The 23,358-nt window shown below is 35.6% G+C and overlaps 2 protein-coding genes and 1 long non-coding RNA gene across 3 annotated transcripts; 1 reads left to right on the plus strand and 2 right to left on the minus strand.

The window, feature by feature from the left end:
• Nucleotides 1–809: 809 nt before the first annotated feature.
• Nucleotides 810–5,470, minus strand: LOC144552721 (putative disease resistance protein RGA3). The gene is made up of 2 exons (XM_078300715.1): nt 4,950–5,470; nt 810–4,251 (listed from the first exon to the last, which is right to left on the minus strand). The coding sequence occupies exons 1-2, from the start codon at nt 5,400–5,402 to the stop codon at nt 964–966; spliced, it is 3,741 nt and encodes a 1,246-aa protein (XP_078156841.1). The 5' UTR covers nt 5,403–5,470; the 3' UTR covers nt 810–963.
• A 2,533-nt stretch (nt 5,471–8,003) lies between these two features.
• On the minus strand, nt 8,004–13,278 carry LOC144552723 (disease resistance protein RGA2-like). The gene is made up of 2 exons (XM_078300717.1): nt 12,757–13,278; nt 8,004–11,441 (listed from the first exon to the last, which is right to left on the minus strand). The coding sequence occupies exons 1-2, from the start codon at nt 13,090–13,092 to the stop codon at nt 8,148–8,150; spliced, it is 3,630 nt and encodes a 1,209-aa protein (XP_078156843.1). The 5' UTR covers nt 13,093–13,278; the 3' UTR covers nt 8,004–8,147.
• Nucleotides 13,279–13,732: 454 nt separating this feature from the next.
• Nucleotides 13,733–15,641, plus strand: LOC144553637 (uncharacterized). The gene is made up of 3 exons (XR_013511403.1): nt 13,733–14,216; nt 14,735–15,008; nt 15,083–15,641. It is a non-coding gene; the product is annotated as an uncharacterized LOC144553637 (long non-coding RNA).
• Nucleotides 15,642–23,358: the final 7,717 nt, after the last annotated feature.

Below are 23,358 nucleotides of genomic sequence, written 5' to 3' on the forward strand. Positions count from 1 at the left end.
AGACTATTCCTTGGCAAATTTGACCCTCTTTCTAGAAAGCTCAATTTATTTATTTTTGCTAACATATACGAACTCAAATTCAAGCTAATACAGGATTTTCATGCTAGCTAGGTTACAAATTGGGTTTCTGTCATGTGCTCATGTTTAGGAAGAAATCGCTTAATATTTTAGCTAAAATTTCCAAATCGAAGCATCAATTTGAGCAAAAAATATCATTTTAAAGGAAAAAGTAAATTTCCCATCTGATAACCTAGGAGGCTTGCCGTGCCCCCAAATTCCTGTTGTTGCTTATGGATGGATCTCAATCTTCTCTTCGCACGACGAAAGCTAGAGAGGGAGAGAGAAAGGGAACAAAGAAGGGTGCTTACGGGAGTCAGCTGTGGAGATCGCAAGGTGGAGCATCGAATTAACTGCAAAATCGCGAACCTGAGAAGAGATATGACGGCTCCGTGAGTTGTGCGAATTTAGCGACAGTGGTGGTCTTTTCTTCTTTCAAAAACGCGTCGTTGCGTCGGGAAGGAGAAAAGGCAAGGAGTGTCAGAAAGAAAAAGTGCGTCCTTCTGTTTGTTTAAATGAAACAATTTTTATGTGGTGTTTCATGTAGTGCTTACGTATATAACTAAATTTGTTCTTCTACACGATTGACAACATAAAACAGATATATAAAATCAAAATTAATGGTTAATGGCTGAGATTGAAATATATTTTTGATGAGTGGCTCAGATCTTTTCAATGGATGACTCAGATCTTGTTTGGACAAATAGATGTTTGGATCTCAAAAAATCCAACGTGCTATTAGTAGTGAGGATAAAAATAAATAATAACTTGTGAAGTATACATGGGCTGACAAAAAAACAATCATCAACCAAGAAAAGAAAACAAAAATATTCGTGTCAAAAAAATAAATTACATTAAAACATTTACCCAAGTGAAACGTAATTCGGGAAATCAAATGTAATACTCTTAACTAAACTGACTAATTCTTGATTGACTTAAAACTCCAAAAACTGCCACATCAAGGTGCCGGATTTTATCATAATCTAGACCACCCTCCATCAATCTCCCATTCAATTCCTCGCTGCACCCAAAAATCTCTAGAATTTCCAATGACCTTGGCAACTCAGGAAGCCTCGTTAACCAATAAGCTTTATGCAGCTGCAAAAACCTCAACCTCGGGAGGCTTTGTAAGCTATCAGGCAATGTCTCCACTGACCTCAAAGTCAAACCAGATAGACTCAGATATCGGAGAGAGGCCCCGTTTTGCAGTAACCGCTGCTCTGGCAACAACGTTATGCTATGGGAGCCACTTATCTGCACTGACTTTGTAAGGTGTAGATTAGGCACTGCAAGTAAATGCTCTGGATGGTCTATGTCTAGCTGGTCAAGTGCCATTGACAGTCTATTTCTCGAGGACTGTTCAATAGAATCAAGTGGTGATTTTGTTGCAAGCTTTGGACATGTTCTGATCAGCAAGACCTTTAAGGATGGGATGACTTCTAACCCACCGAGCGATTTCAGTCGCTTGCAATTTCGTATCTCTAGCTCCTTAAGTGATGTTAAACTCTGCAGCACATTTGCCGAGGGTAATGATATAAGATTAGCACAATGCTCCAGCTTTAGAAGAGAAATCAAAGAAAGGTCTTGTAGTAATTGGGGTAAACACACGAAAAGGTCATCACAATCGCTCAGCATAAGACGTTGAAGAGACGGAGGAAAGAAGTTTTTGGGTAGCAACAGAGGCAGCAAAAAGAGTCTCCTGCAATTGTCGATCCTAAGTGATTTTAGACTAATGAGCTCTCTAAATCCATCTGATGGCAGATGAACTAGTTCGGCACAGTTCCAGATTGCGAGCTCCTCAAGAGATGCAAGTTGTTCAGGGTGCATGAAAAATCCTGAACTCAGGGAGGTTAGCTTTGAGCATCCAATAATAAGCAATGAAGAGAGAGACCATGGGCCTTCATTGGTGCTGCATCCCTCATTCTTCTGTTTAAATTCAGGAAGTGTATCTGTCTCTAAATAATTTAACTCAAGCTCTTCCAGAGCAGTGGGAATGGGTGGTAATTTCTTCAGACTGGGGCAGTTAACTACCACAAGTCTTTTAAGCCGTGGAAACCATTTTTCTCTTTGACTGTCTTCTCTCCACTCATCCAACTGAATCAAGCGCACAAGCTTGAGTGTATCCAATGCAGGAAATGTGTTGCTAGATTGGCTGGACCCATAGAACTCTAAGCCGATTTCCTTCAATGCCCCCATGTCTTCTAGGGTGAGAAATTTAAGGTACGGAAGTTGCCCAAAAGGAGGAAGCCTCTCTAAACTGCTGCAGTAGGCTAAGTTGATAGAAGTTACATTGGGAACAATTTGATGATTCAACCAATTTGGCGGGTTAATGGCCCTATAGCCATTAAATGACAGATTTGTAAGGTTCGAACCTGGCTGGAGGCAATCAGCAACTTCCTTGTCCATCTCATTCCTGCCTATATTCTCAAAACCATGACCCCACGCCAGTGCAATGTAATGAAGATGTTTCTTCGAGTGTAGCTTGGCTTTAGAAGCTTCCTCTGTACTTTTCACTTTGTCAAGATTGGTGATCAACAATTCACGAAGGTCTGACATCATTTCTAGCTCGCCTACATCATACCCTGCCTCACCTTTCACACTATAATAAATTAGCTCTTGAAGAGAACTCAGTTTCCCAATGCGTGGTATGGTTGAAATAGCACCTGAGGGAAGATACAGCCTCTTTAGTTTTGAAAGCTTGCAAATGTCAGCTGGAATACTCCCTTCTGAGTGGTCGAAGGAGGGATTGTTTATGAACTCTAGGATTTGCAAATGATAAAGTGAGCATACACATTGAGACAACTTGGTTATATGTGTTCTCATTATGCTCAAACAACGAAGGTGGACGAGATCACCTATAGATTTGGGAAAATCACGAAGCCATTTAGATGATAATTCCAACCATCGGATTGTTTTGAACCCTTTCAGAGCAGTATTAATGACACTCACTAACCCATCATCCTCAATATCACAGAATAACAAAAGAGTTCTGAGGTATTTTAGCTCCGACAGGTTTTTAAGCACCAGTATATTACTTGTCATTAAGGAAAAATGACGAATGCTTTGTGGAATTTGAATTGGATCATTACTGACAACTCGTAAGCACTCATTCTTCGAAAGAATCTGTGCAAGCTCATGTAAAAGATCGTGCATACTGTAGTATGAGGCCTTAGGTTCAAAAAAGGATTTTCGCACAAGAGTATCAAAGATATCACTCGCTAATTCCTCCTGACTCTTCTTGCCTTCGGGAATTAGGCCGATAGAAATCCACACATCCACCAATTTACCTTTATCAAACTCATGATCTGGAGGGAATATGCTACAGTACCTGAAGCAAGGTTTTAAATCAGGTGGGAGGTGTTCATAGCTCAACCTAATAGCTGCCATTATGCCATCAGTTTCTTTGTCCCAGTTGAGTGCCCCATCTTCCAAAACTCTATTCCAGTATTCGGCCTCCAGTTTATTGTTCAGCATCCCACCAACGGCCTTCACCGCAAGAGGTATGCCCCTTACTTTACTAGCTATCTTGTTACCAATCAGCCGCAATCTTGCGTATTCATTTGGGTCGAAACCGGCGAAGGCATATTGCTCAAAGAGTAATACATTATCCCTCTCTTCTAAACCATTTAAGTTAAGAGACATCTTTGTTTCACCAACCACGTTTGCAACTGTATCTGCTACTGACTCCATCCTCGTAGTCAAGAGGATCTTGCTTCCCTCACCACCAAATTTTAAAACGGCCATCACCTTGTTCCATTTCTCTCTCTCTTTGTCATTCCATACATCGTCGAGGACAAGCAAAAATTTTTGGCCCCTTATATTGTCCTTGAGAGTCCGTTTGGCAGCATCTAGAGTATCAAACTCATGTTTTGTTTGTGTTAATGACTCCAGCATTTTCATTATAATATCCTTTACCTCAAAAGAGGTAAGTACACATGCCCACATCTTAATTTTGAAATCAACTTCTGATTGATCATAAAGGTATTGCGCAAGAGCGGTCTTGCCAACACCACCGACTCCAACAATGGAAAAAACTGAAATTGTCTCTGTGTGAGAGTTATTCAACCAGTGTATGATTGTCTGTTTTTCTTTCTCCCTGCCAAAGAGTCTTCTTTCTGGAAACACGGAGCCAGTTTCTCGATCTATGCCTCCCCTCAACTCTGTAGTTGTACGCCCATCTAACAACTTGAGAACCTGAATTTTGATATCTATATGTAAAATAATATTTTGAATGGCGAGGGAAAATCTAATAATGCCTGTTGAGAGGAAAAAGGGATAAATGCTAAACCTAAAAAGATAACAATCTTCATTGAGTTATTGGATATAACACAAAATAGGCCTAATCCAGAACCGAAAAAAGTCCTTTAAATACGAACACATTGGTCAAAATAGTCTGGAGCTTTCTTTAATTGAATCTGAAAAACACTATAGCTGATACTTGCCGAAAGAAATATAGAAGAAGAGACCTTCAAACATGAACCCAACAGAATGGATCTTGTTCCAACTTATTGAAATTTAACAAAAGGATCCCCGAACAAATGCATGAGAGAGGACCAGAACTTTATATAATGTTCCTTTATTTCTTTAATCTTAATCATTCAATTGGAGAATCCTCAATAGATCCAGATCGTCAATTTCATAAGTTGCAAAAACAACTAATTTTAAAAATTATATGTCTAATCAAGATCATTTTATTTGAAATAGATTAGTGGTCCAGATCTATATGTGACTCCCTAATTTTGCTCAAACTTATTATGTGTTCTAGTTCGAACAAGGAGCCAGATTGATCAATAACAAGAATTCCTCATCCAATCCAATCTTGTTAGAATACAATAAAGATGAAACTCAAAGAAGAATCAATTCAAAAGGAAGAGGAAAAGGTAATTAAATACCTGAGCTAAGGTGCCGAGGCCAGCAACAAGTTTATCAAAAGTCTTCACAACTGCTGTCAATCTCTTCAGCACATCATCCTGCTGAGCCGCCCGCACCGCAATCTTCCCAATTGTCTTCACCGATTTCCCCTTACCATCATCTGCCTCCTCATTGAGATGCCAGTACTCCAACTCATCGAGCACATTGTTGGCTTCCTCGACCGCATCCCTGAGCTTGCCCAGCCATTCTTCCAGAGCTGGGTTGTGGGCCCTTTGTAGATCACCTCTCTCTGCCGCGTAGACGAGAGTCTCGATCTTAGGCTGGGACTCAGAAAGGCGGTCCAGTTCGACCTTCATGCCGGATTGCCATGATTTCTGGCCTTCGAAGTAGGAGGATGCTTTGTTGATCAGCTTGCCAATGATCGTCGAGGTAAACCATCCTGCGATGGCAACTTCTACTGCTGCGGTGACCATGGATCCAAGAGAGAAAGAGTGGCAATCAGTTGGATCGATGATAAATTTGGATGTTGACTTAAGAGGGGTTGGACTTCGGAGAGGCTCTTGTGACTTGTGAGTTGTGAGTTGTGAGTTGTGACTGGGGTCTGGGGGCTTGGACAAATCAATTCGGACATCCCAGGTACCTGACTCATGCAAATTACAAACGGACCGTTTAGATTACTTTTTTTAATTTGACACGAATCTTGAAACAGACCTCATATAGGTTTTATAAGCATCGTATTGACTTTGGCCTGGTAATTTGTTAGAGTCAGGTACCTGGGAGGATGCGGATTCAGGACCAATAAGATGTGTTTGACTTTAAAGAAGTTGGATCAGGAATCGGCATCCTTGCGAAACATATTAAAATAATTAAATTTAAAAGAGTGAGTCTATGCATATCACGGGTTGCTATGGTTCTATATTTGAGTTTTTAATGAAGTTGGATCAGGAATCGGCATCCGAACCATTCATCTTGTTCTCTATATTAATATGTGTTTGGAGACCAAATTTTATATTTTTTGAAAAAATTTTACTATTTTTTTAGATATTTAGAAAATCACTTGATCCGAAAATTCTGGACCATCCAAAAACAGTGATTTTAAATAAATCTAAAAAAATAGTAAAAAAATTTCAAAAAATGTAAATTTTGGTCTCCAAACACATATTAATATGGAGAACAAGATGAACGGTTCGGATCGACCGTTAGGATTTAAAAACTCGAATATAGAGCCGTAGCACAGTAACAAATCGTAATATGCATAGTACCATAGACTCACTCTATTTAAAATATAATAAATAAATAATTTAAAATAATTTAATTTAAAAGAAGAGGGTTCTATTCATATCTGATAATGTTTTATATTTTATATTTTTGTGTTCAAAGTTCAAACTATTGATTTAAACTGTTCAATATGATATTCATATTAAAACATGTTTGGAGAAAAAATTTATAATTTTTGAAACTTTTTTACTTATAATTTTTAAGATAGATACAAAATAAGCACAGATTGCGGAGAGAGAATTTGTAAGTTTATCAAACGATAAATGGATTCGGATATATCTGAATATCCGATTCGTTTTCTGATATGGAACTGTTACAGAATTCAGAAGGAATTCTTCATAGTTAGTAATTATTCAGATCCCTATCCGACAACTATCCGCTTCGAATTAAACGAATTCAAATAGTTGGCAGATTCGGACCGAATAATCCGAATCCGTTTACACCCTAAGTACATATCAGTATATCACTAAAGATGGTTATTTTCACAACATCCATAATCAACTTTTAAAAATATTAATAAAATTAAAATTAAAATAAATAGATTATAAATATGTTACACAATCAAAATATATGCAATTTAATTAATATTTAATAATGCATCAAAAATTGTTATTCGCATTGTTCAAATTTGAAGCCACTTGTGATGGGCTGGATGGCAACCAAAGGAGGCGAATTTGGTTAAACCCGTGTACTGGTGATCTAGCAATTCAATTGATTCAAACGGGTTCACATCTTAAACAAATTATTGGTTCACTCTTAAAGTAAGCAGCGGAATAATCATGTTAAAATGTAGAATAAATTTAAATAGAGAAGAGAGCCAAAGTGTTCATTGGATTCTATTTATTTAGTTTTTAACCGAACCGGAAAAATTTAGATTAAATGGAGTTTAAATGAATTGGTTTTGTTTAATTTTTTATTTATTTCAGTTTAAATAGATTAGTTCGGTTTAATTTTTTTTTTCAAAACCGACCGAATCTGGCTGGGTTACATACGGCTGGAATTTAAAATAAGTAAAATTGATATGGGCTTTAGGAATTAGGACTGCTGAGAAGGACAAAAGGCTTTGGGCCGGCTGTAAATTAATAATAGTAAACACGAGAAAGAAGAAACAGTCTTGGGCCTAAATTTTTTTGCCTATTAATCGAATTCGGATAGGACTATTTGTAAAATATTTATTTTTATGATTAATCTTTTATTTCAGTTTATCTGAATAAATTTAAATCAGTTAATTTGATCTGATTATTATCCGATTGATAATTTTAATTCGGTTGGTTTGATTTTATTTTCTAAAGTCAAATACAAGTTTAATTTGAATATTTTTATTTGGTTTTAACCGAACGGACTAATTACATCTAAGCACCTACGTCTTCGGAGATATGCAACGCCTAACTATATATGCACCATTGTCTATGTTTGAACTGAACAAAGGTTGCCTAAGGGCTGTAATAATAAAAAAATAAAAATAAAACTGAACAAAGGTTACAATAAAAAAAATGATTATTACTCTCAAATATGATCAATGGAATAATGGACGGCAATTAATCAAATTAAGTCTCTTAATAACAAATACAAATATCTAATAAAAAAATATCAACAATTCACATAACAAGATTTTTTTTCGGAATAACTAATATAATTAACGTATTTGTGATCAAGCTAGAGACTTTTGCACAATTTCACAGTACTTTTCTTGTAGAAGGCGTATATTTATAGAGAGCTATCAAGAGTTCAGAGTTCACTCGCTAAATTCCAAAAAAGAAGGTCAATTAATTCTAGAACAATTTCACCAAATCAAATTATCAAATATACAGTGGGTTGACAAATAACAGCCAATCAATCAAGCAACAAAAATTATCCTAAAAAGAAGTTACATTAAAGATTTTACCACAAGTGACAAGAATTAGGGAAATCAAATGTAAAACTCTAATCTGACTAATTCTTCATTGACTTGAAACTCCAGAAACTGACACATCAAGATGCCTGATTTTATCAAAATCCAGACCACCCTCCTTCAATCTCTCAGCCAATTCCTCACTGCACCCATCAATATCTAGAATTTCCAATGATCTCGGCAACTCAGGAAGCCTCGTTAACTTATAAGCATTATGCAGTACCAAATTCCTCAAGCTCAGGAGGTTTTGCAAGCTATCAGGTAATGTCTCCACTGACCTCAAAGTCGAATCAAATAGACCCAGAGATTGGAGGGAGGCCCCATTTTGCAGTAACCACTGCTCTGGCAACAACGTTATGCTATGGGAGCAACTTATCTCCAGTGACTTTGTCAAGTATAGGTTTCTCAGTGGCACTACAAGTAAAAGATCTGCATGGTCTATGTAAAGCTTGTCAAGTGCCATTGACAGTCTATTTCTCGGCGACTCTTCAATTAAATCCAGTGGGGAATTTGTTGCAAGCATCGGACATGTTCTGATCAGTAAGACTTTTAGGGATGGGATGGCTTCTAAACCACCTAGCGATTTCAGTCTCTCGCAATTTCGTATCTCTAGCTTCCTAAGTGACGTTAAACTCTGCAGCACATCTGCCGTGGGTAATGATATAAGATTAGCACAATCCATCAGCTCTAGAAGAGAAATCAAAGAAAGGTCTAGTAGAATTTGGGGTAAACACACAACAAGGTCGCCACAAGAGCTCAGCACAACCCGTTGAACAGATGGAGGAAAGAAGTTTTTGGGTAGCAACAGAGGTAGCAAAAAGTGTCTCCCGCACTGTTCGATCAAAAGTGATTTTAGGCTGATGAGCTCTCTAAATCCTTCTGATGGCAGACGAACTAGTTCCTCACAGTTCCGAATTTCGAGTTTTTCAAGAGATGCAAGTTGTTCAGGGTGCATGAAAAATCCTGAACTCAGGGAGGTTAGCTTTGAGCATCTAGTAATGAGCAATGAGGAGAGAGACCATGGGGCTTGATTGGTGCCACTTCCCTCATTCTTCTGTTTAAATCTGGGAAATGTAGTTGTCTCTATAAAATTCAACTCAAGCTCTTTCAGAGCTGGAATGGGTGGGAATTCCTTCAGGCTGGGGCACTTAGATACAACAAGTCTTTTCAGACGTGGAAACCATATTTCACTTTGAGTGTCCTCTCTCCACTCCTCCAACTGAATCAAGTGCATAAGCTCGAGTGTTTCCAATGCAGGAAAAGTGTTGCCAGATTGGCTGAACCCATAGAACTCCAAGCCGATTTCCTTCAATGCCCCCATGTCTTCTAGGATGAGGGATTTAAGGTACAGAAGCTGCCCAAAAGGAGGAAGTCTCTCTAAACTGCTGCAGTGGGCCAAGTTGATTTCAGTTAAATTGGGAAGAATTTCAGGTCTCAACCAATATGGTGGGTTTGTGGCTCTATAACCCTTTAATAACAGATCTGTAAGATTCCGGTGCGGCTGGAGGCAATCAGCAATTTTCTTGTCGGACTCAGTCCTGTCTCCTCCATTCTCAGTCTTGTCTCCTCCATTCTCGAAACCATAACCCCACATCAGTTCAATATGAAGAAGATGTTGTTTCGAGTTTAGCTTGGCTTTAGAAGCTGCTTTTGTGCTTTTCACATTCTCAAGATTGGTGATCTTCAATTCACGAAGCTCTGACATCATTTCTAGCTCATTTATATCATACCCCACCTCACCTTTCACACGATATCCTATTAGTTGCTGTAGAGAACTCAGTTTCCCAATGCGCGGTATGGTTGAAATATAATCTACGGGAAGATATAGCCTCTTTAGTTTTGAAAGCTTGCTAATTTTGTCTGGCATGGTCCAATATATGTGATCGTCAGAATCATTTCTTTTGAACTCAAGTAATTCCAAATGATAAAGTGAGCATACACATGGAGACAACTTGGGTATTTTTGTTTCTGTTATGCTCAAATAACGAAGGTGGACAAGATCACCTATACATTTGGGAAAATCACGAAGCCATGTAGATGATAATTTTAACCATCTGATAGTTTTCAACCCTTTCAGAGCAGTATCAATGACACGTGCTAACTCAACATCGTCAATATCACACAATAACAAAAGAGTTCTCAGGTACTTTAGCTCTGACAGGTTTTTAAGCACCTGTATATTATTTGTCCCCAAGGACAAATGACGAATGCTTTGTGGTATTTGAATTGGATCATTACTGACAACTCGTAAGCACTCGTTCTTTGAAAGAATCTGTGCAAGCTCATGTAAAAGATAGTGCATACTGTAGCATGAGTCATTAGGTTCAAAAAAGGATTTTTGCACGAGAGTTTCAAAGAATTCACTTGCTACGTCTTCCTGTCTCTTCTCACCATCAGGAATTAGGCCGATCGATATCCACATATCCACCAATTGCTCCCTATTAAACTTGTGATCTTGAGGGAATATGCTACAGTACCTGAAGCAAGGTTTTAACTCAGGTGGGAGGTGCTCATAGCTCAATCTAATAGATGCCAATATGCCATCATTTTCTTTGTCCAAGTTGAGTACCCCATCTTCCAAAACTCTACTCCAGTATTCATTCTCCAGCCTCATATTCAGCATCCCACCAATGGCCTTCACCACAAGAGGTATGCCCCTTAGTTTCCTAGCTATTTTGTTACCAATCAACTGCAATCTTGCATATTCAATTTGGTCGAATCCGGCAAAGGCATATTTCTCAAAGAGTAATAAATTATCACTCTCTTCTAAACCGTTTAACTTGAGAGACATCTTAGTTTCACCAACCATGTTTGCAATTGTATCCGCTACTGACTCCATTCTCGTAGTCAGGAGGATCTTGCTTCCCTGAGAGCCATATTTTAGAAGGGGTATCACCTTGTTCCATCTCTGACTCTCTTTGTCATTCCATACATCGTCAAGGACAAGTAAAAATTTCTTGTTGCTTATGTTCTTCTTGAGAGTCCTTTGAGCAGCATCGAGAGCAACAAACTCATGTTTTGTTGTTGTTAGTGACTCCAACATTTTCATTATAATAGCCTTTTCCTCAAAAGAGGTGGATACACATACCCACATCTTAATTTGGAAATCCAGTCCTGGAAGATTAAATATTTCTTTCAAAAGAGCGGTCTTGCCTACACCACCGACTCCAACGATGGAAAAGACTGAAATAATCTTTTTGTCAGAGTTATTCAACCAGTGTAAGACAGTTTGTATTTCCTTCTCCCTACCAAAGAGTTCATTCTCTGAGAACAAGGAGTCAGTTTCTCGGCCCATGTCTCCCCTCACCTCTGTAGCAATACGCCCATCTAACCAACTAAGAACCTGAAAAATGATTCCCGTCTGTCAAATAATATTTTGAATGGCACGTGTAACTCTAATGGTTGTCGAAGGGAAAGAATGAATAAATGCTAAACCTTAATTAAAAGATAATGATCTTCATTAAGTCATTGAATATGACACAAAATAGGGCTAATACTGAACCAAAAAAGGAGTCCTTTTGAATATGAACACATTTGTCAAAATAGTCTGGAACTTCCTTTAATTGAATCTGAAAAACACTATAGCTTGATATTGTCAAAAAGATATTTAGAAGAACAGACCTTCAAACGTAAACCCAATAGAACGGGCCCTATTCCAACTTCTTGAAACAAAAGGACCCCTGAATAAATGCATGAGAGAGGACCAGGATTTTATTTAATGTTCCTTTATTTCTTTAATTTTATTGATTGAATTGGAGAATTCTAAATAGATCCAGATCGTCATTTTCATATTAGGTGATCAAAAGTCACATCATCACCATGATTGAGAAGATGCAAAACAACTGATTTTCAAAGTTATATGTCTAATAAGGACCATTTGATATGAGATAGATTAGTGTTCCAGATGTATCTGTGACTCCCTAACTTTGCAAACTGAGAAGCTCAACTTTACTAAACTATACAGTCTACATATTAAGAATACAAGTTAAACGTCTAATGGAAATCGCAGAAATCCAAAGGATTTGTTATTTGAACATTGTTCTACAAAGATTGCTTGAAGGATGGGATTCATATTTGTTGGAGAACAGTTTATTTCCAATCAATTGGGCTTCCTTCTGTCTCCTTCAATTCCAGAATAATTTTTTAAAATGAGCTCCTCTGCTACAAATTAAGATTTGTGACATTTGTCTCTACAGCCACATGTTTGTTGGAATGAAAGAATGGTGTTGACATGCCATTTCTCTTATGAAATGGTGTCATCTGAAATAAATCAAGGCCTAATTGGAAGAAATTAGTATTTCAGGAAGTGAGATATTCTGCGGACTTACAATGTGTTTGAGTTTAAACAAAGAACCCAAACTATCAATACAAATTACCATTCATCCAATTAATCCTTCTTCAGTCCAAATGAACACAGACACTATAATTAAAGAAAAAAATGTTGGTCTCCTCATGCAATTTTTCTCAAGTAATATCGCCATCAAGGCCAACTCTTATTTAAAGAAATTATATTTGCTCAAACTTATGTGTGTTCTAGTTCGGACAAGGAACTAGATCGATCACTAACAAGAATTCATCATCCAATCCAGTCTTCTTTAATACAATAAAGATGAAACTCAGAGAAGAATCTATTAAAAGAATGAGGAAAAGGTAACAACCTGAACAAAGGTGCTGTTGCCAGCAACAAGTTTATCAAAAGTCTTCACAACTGCTCTCAATCTCTTCAGCACATCATCCTGATGAGCTGCCCGCACCACAAACTTCCGAATCGTCTTCATCGACTTCCCCTTACCTTCATCTGCCTCCTCCTTGAGACGCTGGTACTCCAACTCATCGAGCACATTGTCAGCTTCCTCCACCGCATCCCGGAGCTTGCTCAGCCATTTTTCCAGACCCGGGTTGTCGGCCCCTTGTAGACGACCACTCTCTGCCGCGTAGATGAGAGTCTCGATCTGAGGCCGGGACTCAGAAAGGCTGTCCAGCTCGGCCTTCATACCGGATTGCCATGATTTCTGGCCTTTCAAGTAGGAGGATGCTTGGTTGATGAGCTTGCCTATGATCGCCGAGGCGAACCATCCTGTGATGGCGACATCTACTGCCCATGGTCACCATGGAGCCAAGAGAGAGAGTTAATCGGTAGGATCGATTGGGGCTTGTAGGCGGAGCACTGAAAACCGATCGATGATCGATAGAAATTTAGGTGTTGACGATAGAGGGTTTGGAAGGTACTGCAAGGCGCGTTGACTTGGATTTCGAGGGGTTGGATTAAACAGTAGGGCCATGTTTGGATGTTTGATTGTGGAGTAGAGGTAATGAAGATTAAATTACTTATTTTATCTTACTTTTTAAATTTTATATTTCGTTTAGTAATTTAAATTGTGAAATTAAATAATTTATGTGAAGGATTAAATTGTTGGAAAATAAATCTCTCCTCTATATTATGCATCTTAAATTGAATTGGATGACAGAAAGTCTAACGGTTGTGATTTATTGATCTAAATTTGAATTGAATCTGAGCCATTTAAACAAATAATCTGTCTTCTTTTAATTAAATACATCCTTATATGTGTAGAAGTCTACATTTAGTTAAAATTAGACCCGCCACACGTATCGTCACACATATTACCGCACGTATTTTCATTCTGTACCATTGGATTTGAATCAAAAATCGTGCAGATTAAATCCAACGTTTGTAAACTTTTTCGCTGGAACACTCCACCTCTTTCCCAGCAACATTATTTTTTCAGTCTCCCTCCCCGATCCCTTCTCCACTCTCCCTTCTTCCAAAAAAAAGAAAATAAAAAAACCCTAGATTTGCGAGAGAGGAGGAGACAACGAATGATCGTCTCCCTCCCCGCTCTTCTCTGTTCGTTGTTAACTAACTAATTAAAAAGAGAAACAAAGACGAACAAGTAGGAGATGTGGGCAGTGCACGTGCAAGTCGACGGCATCGGCCATCTCTCGCCGCTCCGCCCGCCTCGCCTATTGTCGCTGAAAAAGTCAGAAGTTTTTGTCGCATAACTGTCAACTAATCGGAAGTTTTAGAAGGGACGCTACCAGACGATACAACCCTTCCTCCATCTTCCCGTACGACCCTTCTTCTTCTTCCTGTTGGACGGTACGACCATAATTTGTACACTTCCGTCAGTTGATTCTTTCCATTATTTTAATTTTATTTCTTTCCATTATTTCTTTCCATTATTTCTTTCTCAGGTATTTCTTAGATATTCATGTAGTTATTAATAAATGAAGAAGATTTATCCAAGGAAGATGTTACAAGAATAAAAAAGAATACTGGTAGTACCGTAGTAGTATTCTGGGAAAAAAATAATCGTTCTCATAAATCACGACCTTTCTTCAATATTTCTTTCCCCAATTTGTTTTTTTTTATAAGAGAACATTATTTCTTTCTCCAATTGGAAACCATGAACTTTCGACGGTTATTTTCTTCTGTGGAACATGCATCTTCTTATAATTTTTGTTTATAGTTCAATTATCAATAATTATTCTCAATGTTGTCCACTTCCTGTTTTGGTCCTGGAAGTTTCAAACAAATTACAACTTTGGTCCCTGATCCGCCAAACAAAAATTTGTCCAAACAAAATTTCTTACCTTTTTGCATTCCTTCATTACTAGGTACTGCTACATGACAACCAACAGTGTCATGAATGTTGATTTAGAATCTCGAGTGAATGAAGATGTCACTAATAGCAACCTACAATCCAATATTGTTGAGTCATTTTTATAAATAATTTTCCTTTGTTTCATAATATATAGCTTGCCCTCTTTAGTCCTTCATTTTTAACATGGGTTAGCAGTAAAGGGGTTTCTTGCATTACTTAGGTAATATGTACTCCATTGCTACTGGGGCCAAGCAATTCAAGCTGGTACAAAAGCTGGGGTATCATAGGTATATGAAATCATGTTCTTTTCATTATTTCAAAACAGTATGAGTAAATTAATATGCTCTTACTCTTCATTTAGGTGTCGAATTGTCTCACATATGCTTCGACTTCATCTAATTTGAGAAGGTTGAACTCTCCTACTGGGCGTGAAGATTAGTTTTGTACTTTACAAGGAAGAAGAGTAGTGTGAGTGAGCAATACTTACGATGCTTTCTTTGTGTGTCTCTACCTGCACAGAGGTAAAGTATTGCCTTCCTTTTTCTTTGCTTATAACTGTTTTGTAAAAGGTATAGATTGGTTGTCAAACAAAGCTGAAACTAAGTAGGCATTAGATTGAAGATTTTTGATCAGTTTGAACTCATTCTTGACAAACTAAATTAATTCCTGCTACAACATAATTGTTTTTGAACTCAAAACATATTAATTAAGTCAGCTTATGAGGTTGCATATGAAGATGACCTAACTGGTGCAAGGTCTGACAATTGGTGCCGTACCATTTCATGTTCTTTGAGGTTTCAAGCTAAATCTTTAGCAATTCACATTGTGTTAATCTTGCATTATGTACATAGTATGTATCTAAACTTATATCAATCAGATTTAAGGTTTTGGAAATTAAAAAATAGATCCTTTCTTATTTACTGGTTTTTATACTCATTTTTGTTGTGTGCTGATTTTCTTTACATTTTGTTTTCATGATTATCTAATGAAAGGCTAAAATTTAGAAGCATGTAACAAAGGTGTATATGCGTATCTGTAAAGGTACAAGTTTCTGCTCCATCAAAATTCAATTTATTTAACTCTTATCAACTATAAACTCAACCTGTTCCTTTATTTTCAGATGAGAATTGATCTGATTATTTCTCTTAATCTCTTACTTAAGAAAATCTGTAAAAATGGAAAATATGTGCATATAAACATGTTCTATATGCTGTATAAATTTCAAATATAGATTCAAAACCTTCTCGGATATATGATTAGAGTTAAGTATCGACATGTACTATCACTTCTCTGGTATCGTTGTCACATTATTCTTTGAGTTGGCCAGATTAGGAAACCACAAGAAGATTACAAAGCACATAAGTGAAGTATCTTGATATATATCATTTGATTTACTCTTTCACTAATATATTAGTGATGTGCTATTTGTAATTTTAAAAGTGATAGCTTATTGAATAGTGTATTTAGAATTTAGTATTTCTTAATTATTGAGAAGCTTTGTTTCTCCTTATAAGTTGCTCATGATAACAATACTTATAAGTTGAGAAGCATACATTGAGGCTGACATGATGCAATGTGACACATGGTTGTCTTCTGTTTGAATAACCTGCTGGAGACAGATTTACACATATTGTGGACCTTCACTAACTCAAAGCGGTTCTAGCATAGACTTATGAATAGATTCAGTATGGGAGTTCCAAATCAGTCGGTTGCTTCGATTATAGATACGTGACAAACCAAGACTATCTTCTTGCAAATGGGACCTAACTGGGACATAATTTGGGCGGCTGGGATGTGGGCCTTGTGGAGAGAGGAACAATGTTCTCAGCGGAGTACAAAATCACAAAGAAACTGGTAAAATGAAATAGTACCCCAGATTCAACAGTTGCACTCCACATTATAGGAAACAAGTAGGGATTAGACATAGGGACTGGGCTGGGAGATTTTGCACTTTATTGTGGTACTAAATTCATTGTAATTGAGGTTAATTAAGTTATAAAGGGGTTAGAGATTAATGATTGTATTTTAATTTCCTGAGATGTAAATAGATGATTGTAACAAAAAAAAAATCTTTATTAACGAAAATGTTGGTAGGCCAAGCTTACCGACCTTAAAAAAAACAGTACTTAAATATCAGCAAATAAAATGAATTAGTTAAAAACTTTTGAGGGGTTGGCCTTGATAGAATTTCCATCGAATACAATACGGTTTAGGTGTAGTGAAGAGGGGTTTGCGTAATTTGTTTCTCTTTATCCACATTTTATTTTTTTGTTCTACATTTTAATTGGAATGAAATATTTGATTACTGTTGTACATTAACTAGAAATTGTTTGATTATACTTGCCATATTTTTGGTCTAGATATAGGGGAGGCATGATTTTTATTTTTTTAATAGAGGGTAAATTAAGTATTTTATAAATTTGAAATGAGTTTTAATTGAAAAGTCAAGGAAAATTTGCGACTTATTAAAATTTGAAAGGATAAATATGTAATTTTGAGGTTTTTGAGAAGTACACATGAAATTCTCTTTTACAAAAAAGATGTTTGTATGAGAATTTTATGTCCCGTTGCAACGCACGGGTACGATACTAGTTTATATTTAAAGAAGAATTTAATAATTCATATTTTTCATACCTCGTCGTATAATTTATGTGAAGGAGTAACTCCTGATCGAAGCAGGCAATTTTCTCTCAAACAAGAAACAGAATTAGAATTCATTTTCAATTTGCTGATCGGAACACAAAGAGAAGAGAAAATAGAAATGATTCAACGGAATTTCAAGAGCTCTAAATCCCGTGGAGAAATCACATGAAAAAGGAAGGTATTTCACGAGAATTGAATTCGCTGATGCGATAAGCCCCTTATACCCTTGTCCTTCTCTAACCTGGGATGAGTGCTGGAGCAGAGCAGTGAAGAGAGAAAGTCTGAATGGGAGAACAATAGACTAGTTGAGAGTACTAGAAGAGTACTTGAGAGAGAAAGGGAGAGAGAGATCTTGAGCTAGAAGAGTACTTGAGAGAGAAAGGGAGAGAGAGATCTTGAGCAGGTAAGGAGGGGAGGAGTGGAGAGGAAAAGGTACAGAGAGAACAGGAAAGAGATGAGTCGTATGTGAAGGAGGCAGGAAAACTACTCAATGGCATCACTGTAAATAAGATGAACTCTATGACTATTTTAGTTTATCTTCAAATCAATTCTGTTTTTTTAACCGAACCATTTCAATCATCAAAATTCAATTTTAAATCGTCTCTTTTGAACTCTATTCTATTGAAACGAATTGAATTTGAGTAAGAGTAGAATTTGGTTATTTGATAACTATAAATAGTAAAAAAATTCGTTATCTAATAATAGTAAAAAATATTTCCATCCAACTCTTATCGTACATATTGATACCCTTATTAATAAGAGATCATATCACTATTCCTAGTTTCATACATGGTTGAAGAAAAATCGGAATCGAAATTGAAATCTATTCAAAATATATCAAAATAGGTCCAATCAGACCAAAAACTTGGATTTTTTTTTAGTAAAAGATTATTTTGCATAAAAAAAACATATAGGAAAAAAGTTAGTTAAAAGTTGACAAACATTTCCTGCTAAAAATGTAAAATATATATTATGCAATACAATAATATTTATAATTCACTTATATAATATAATATAAACCTTCAGGCATACAGACATTCATTTGATTTGTTCATTACCACTATAAAAGTAGAGGAGGGTTCAAATGCCTCTATTTTTGATGCCTCCATTTTTAAAAACTTAAATAACTTAAAGTTTAAAACTTAAACGTCAAAATAAACCCGTTAGATGTGATCTATGTTATTTTCTCTATGTGTCCATAAAAAATTATCACATTTTGATTTTTCTTTTATGTGAATCAATAAGTTAAAAAATCAATGCCTAGAAATTATCCACATTAGTATACATTTTTACAAGCTCAAGATGACAACCAAAACAAAGTTGAAATGCCATAATTTTTTACATGTGCATAGATAAAATGATGTAGATCACATCTAACGGTTTTATTTTGAATTTTAAGATTTAAATTTTGAGTTATTAAAGTTTTTAAAAATGAAGGCATGATGGAGGCACAAAAAATGGAGGCATTTGAACTCTGCTCATAAAAGTTTAGTAACAATGTAGAAGTTCACGCAACACGAAAGGACACATTAGATTTCATATGAAAAATCGGAGGATGGCATCCTGCTTTTGTCGAATGGGTTTCTCATATTTTGCGTGACCGACGTGTCCGGTGCCTATTCGGGGTAGCGCAGGGGGCCAGTATTATTCGAGCTTTGAGATTCGTGTAGAATGTATTTGAACGATTGACATTCTCCAAAAAGTCACGCAAAATATGAGATATCTCAGAGGATGCGAATTCGCTTTTGTCGGCCCGCCACGTGGTGTGAGAGTTTTCCACGCGTGATTTGATGCAAATGTTTTGGTCAAAACGTTCGTTGCAGCTGATTTTATAATTTATTTATATACCATATAAACATTAGAAAGGACTTCAGTTATTATTAAGCCAACATTTTTTTTTGGCTATTTTGCGTAAATTCAGTGATAGTTGGAGTGCGACGACAGTCGTCGAAGTAGATTCAATCATGAAGCAAGAGAGAATGAATCAAAATCAAGAGTATTATCAGGGGCGCACTGATGTCGTCTCAGGGAGGGCAGCTGCTTCCTAGCTGCTCTTATAGATTTGAAGTTTTAGTAGAGATCGGGATGTTTTGATTGACTTTGTCTCTTTTTAAAAAAATATTTGTCCCTCTCTGAATATTTGATTTGTAATTCAGGTTAAATTTAGAATTAAAATTAAAATAATTTTTTGAAATTATGATTGATAATTAGAATTATAGGTTAGGAATTATAAATTACAAGTTAGAATATTGGAAAGTATAAGTTAAAGTATTTCTGTCGAGTATCTAATTAGTTAATGGATTTAAATCCGATTAGTTATTTAAGCCCGATTTGATATTTTTTTTGTCTCCTTGAAGAAAATCCTAAGTCCGCCCTGTGTATTATAGAGTTCACATTTTAATCAGAGTTTGACAGTATGTAAATTCGATTATCGTCAATCCATGACAGCAGTTGAAGAAACAAATCTGATCGTAGAGAGAAATAAAGATTAAGATATTGTAATACCGAATGCTCTTTTTTAAATTAAATATAAATATAAATATTTACTTTTATGTTATATGATTATATAGAATCTAAAATTTTATATTATAATATTTTTTTATCAATATATTTATTAGTGGTAATTTTAATCACTAATTATATAAAAGAAAAAACTTACAAAGTGACTCGTTACAAATAATTATAAACTAGCTCTGAATACTGCAAAATAACCGACGAAAACTTGTAAAATCTGAAACGTTCAATTTCATGTCATACAAAGCTTGACTTAATAGGATGGCTGAAGAAATGGTCCCACTGGTCAGAATCAAGTATATCCAAAACAAAACAGTAAACCAAGCCTATTCAATATTTTATAATGTCTTCTTCTTTTTCTTTGTGAATAGCATAATGTTATTTTACGAAATCCTTTCGATTGCTCTCGCAAATATACAAAATTGATCCGATTGAATTACCAAATCCTGTGAATAGCATAATGTTACTTTTGCTCTAGAGACGAGAAAATGAGTGAAAATTCGTTTTATTGTTTCGATTTGGCTCCAATTTTATCAGTTTTTGATATATAACTCGTCTAACCGAGTCAACTAGGCAAAATTCGGATCGTTCCGATCGATTCCGCTCCGACTCAGCTGAATCAACTCGAAATCAGTTGATTGAATTTTCCAAGCCATAGTTTCATACTCGACATATTAACAAATGGCTAATTTCATGTGTATCCTCAAAAAAATTGAATTTTTTCTTATTTTCCCCTCCAAAATTCACAATATCATATTTACTCTTTAAATTTTGAAAAACTCACAAATTTACACATTTTATTAATTTTCTACTAAAACTCATTTAAAATTTGAGTTTGGCTTAAGGTGTTATGGATAACATAAGACTTTCCGTATTATAACTTTGAAAATTTATCGTATAAAAATTTCAAATAAGGAACCCAAACCGTTAAAACCGATCTATTTTCATCATTAATATGTTTATATGTCAAATTTATAAATTTTTGAGTTCATTTATATAAAGTCAAGAGGTAAAAAAATAATGATTTAAAGTTAATTTTAATACAATCATGTTTTATCATTTTTTTATAGTTTGACTTTATACTAGATGAACTCGAAAATTTATAAATCTAACATATAAATGCATCAAATATCGAAGTAGATCGGTTTTAATAGTTTGTATTTGTCTTTGAAGTATATATGATAGGCTTGTTATTTTAGGACAGCATAATTAATGCATAGATTGTTATTAGAGGACAACATAATTAATGCAGAGATTGTTATTAAATGACAGTCTAATTTAATGCGGGGATAAATAGAAATTATTAGCGGAATACATGGTGGGATAAAGACTGTTAAGGAAGTTAATATTGAGAAGAGATATTGCGGGGAAAAATGGGGGACAGGGGTGAGGGGATTAGTATAATTATTCTAAAAATAAATCCGAATTTAAAAAATAAAATCTAACCTATTCAAAACAAATCTAATTACTTCACATATTCACAAAAATAAATCTAACATTTTTTTTAACCTATTAAAAATAAATCCGAATTTCAAAAATAAAATATAACATATTCAAAACAAATCTAATTACTTCACAAATAACAAATCTAACATAAACTAAATAAATATAACATATTCAATAAATCCAACAAATCTAACATAAAATAAATCTAACAAATCTAATTACTTAACAAATTTAACAAATCTAACATAAAATAAATCTAACAAATTTAATTACTTAACATTCAATAAATCTAGCATAAACTAACTTTACTCTACAAAAATAAATTAATCTAACATGAAATAAATGCAACCTTTAAATCTCGCGGAAAAATCTTGCAGGAGGTGCCGAATTTCATAATTTCAATACCTTCATAATTCCGTTTGAGTATTTGTAGAACAAATTAAATTTACAACTATATTTTTTTTAAACAATAAATTAAAAATTTGAGAATATTAAAATTTGATATTGAGAGAATGATAGAATGTGAACAAATTGAGTAGAAGGGGGTATTTAAAGAGTTTTGATTGGAGGGGAAATAAAATTTGAAATTTAATAATAAAAAAAAAATCGGGGGCAGCACGGGTTCGACCGGTCCGGGCCTGGTTTGATTTGACTGGTCCCGGGGGGATTTTGAAAAATTTTGAAATTTAAAATATAAATGGGTACGGGTACACGGGTATAGGGTACACGGGCATGGTCACGGGTACACGGGTTCACGGGCACGGGTTAACGGGCGCTACGGTCCGGGTGTGTATGTGTTTTTTTCCTGAAAAATTGGGTCCGGACCGTTTAATACCCGTGCCCATATACCAATGTACCTGTGCATACCCGTGGCACGGGCACGGTCTAGTCTGGGCACAGACATGGACGGACTGGACCGGGTTTAGCCCGCCCGGGTTTTATCCAATGTCTAGCGGCTACTGAGTACTGACCACTGTGCGATAATAACGGGTATTCGTAATTAATTGAGATCCGATCCGATTCGAAAGACCAAAGAGGAATTGACGAATTGTCTAGGAAAGGAAATATAGGAATCAAGAAATACTGAACTCTCTACCCGTTAACCAGTCAATTCACATAAGCGGGTTGGATCCGTAATAGCTAGCCCATACCTCTCAGATGCAAGTGCAAGCCCATTTCTGGGCCACGGCCCGTTGAGGAACTTGGAAAGTGGTTTTGTTTAAATAATATCGGGGGCGGTTTTCCTGATCCGACCTCATGGCTGAGTGCTTAAATTATAAATATTGATTAAGTAAAACATAATTCTAGTTGCAGAACTGTATAATTATTGTTATTTTACAATTAAAAAGTACAGAGATATGAAATTTGAAATTGTAAAATTACTAAATAAGAATAATTGAAGGTATAGAAATAAAAATCATATACAATTATTTAAGAAATAAACCGCTTTAAACTGGACATGACTTCGGTGTTGTTTAGATACTACACGAATAATCCATTTAAGGGTAGAACAAATTTAATTTTGAGAGATGTTTGTATTTTATATGTTACAAATATTCGTGGTCATTACCTTTTTTTTTATTTTCATTTTAATTGCATCGCACAACTTATATATGAATTTCTACAGTTTTTTTTTTTTTTTTTTTAATTTTGAAACCCTTTTTCACACGATTTGGAAAATATTATCAACATCGTAAATGCCAAGGATTCCAATTAATGAAATGGATTATGGCCGTCAAATAATAATCAATGACCTCGCTGCTGAAGACATAAAATTAGAACGTTAGTTTGAATTTCTTGTGGAGTATACAAAAAAGGCACTGAAACATGTGAGCTCACCTTAAGTCTCTTTTGTTAAGCAGTTGACATTATGAACTCTTCCTCTAATTAGCTTACTGAGGCATTTATAGTGCTGGATTTTGTAATAGACACTACATTGTTTCGTAATGAACCAGTGGGAATACCTACTTATATATATAAAAAAAAAAAAAGTAATAATAACTTGTGAAGTATACATGGGCTGACAAAAAACAA

Source organism: Carex rostrata, chromosome 4 (genome assembly GCF_964058835.1).
Source record: "Carex rostrata chromosome 4, lpCarRost1.2, whole genome shotgun sequence".
Taxonomy (NCBI): Eukaryota; Viridiplantae; Streptophyta; class Magnoliopsida; order Poales; family Cyperaceae; genus Carex; species Carex rostrata.

Coding starts and splice junctions, on each gene's coding strand:
- LOC144552721 (XM_078300715.1), bottom strand. CDS start 5,402: ATGGTCACCGCAGCAGTAGAAGTTGCCATCGCAGGATGGTTTACCTCG. Junction 4,252..4,949: donor GCCTCGGCACCTTAGCTCAG/GTATTTAATTAC, acceptor ATCAAAATTCAG/GTTCTCAAGTTGTTAGATGG.
- LOC144552723 (XM_078300717.1), bottom strand. CDS start 13,092: ATGAAGGCCGAGCTGGACAGCCTTTCTGAGTCCCGGCCTCAGATCGAG. Junction 11,442..12,756: donor GCAACAGCACCTTTGTTCAG/GTTGTTACCTTT, acceptor ATCATTTTTCAG/GTTCTTAGTTGGTTAGATGG.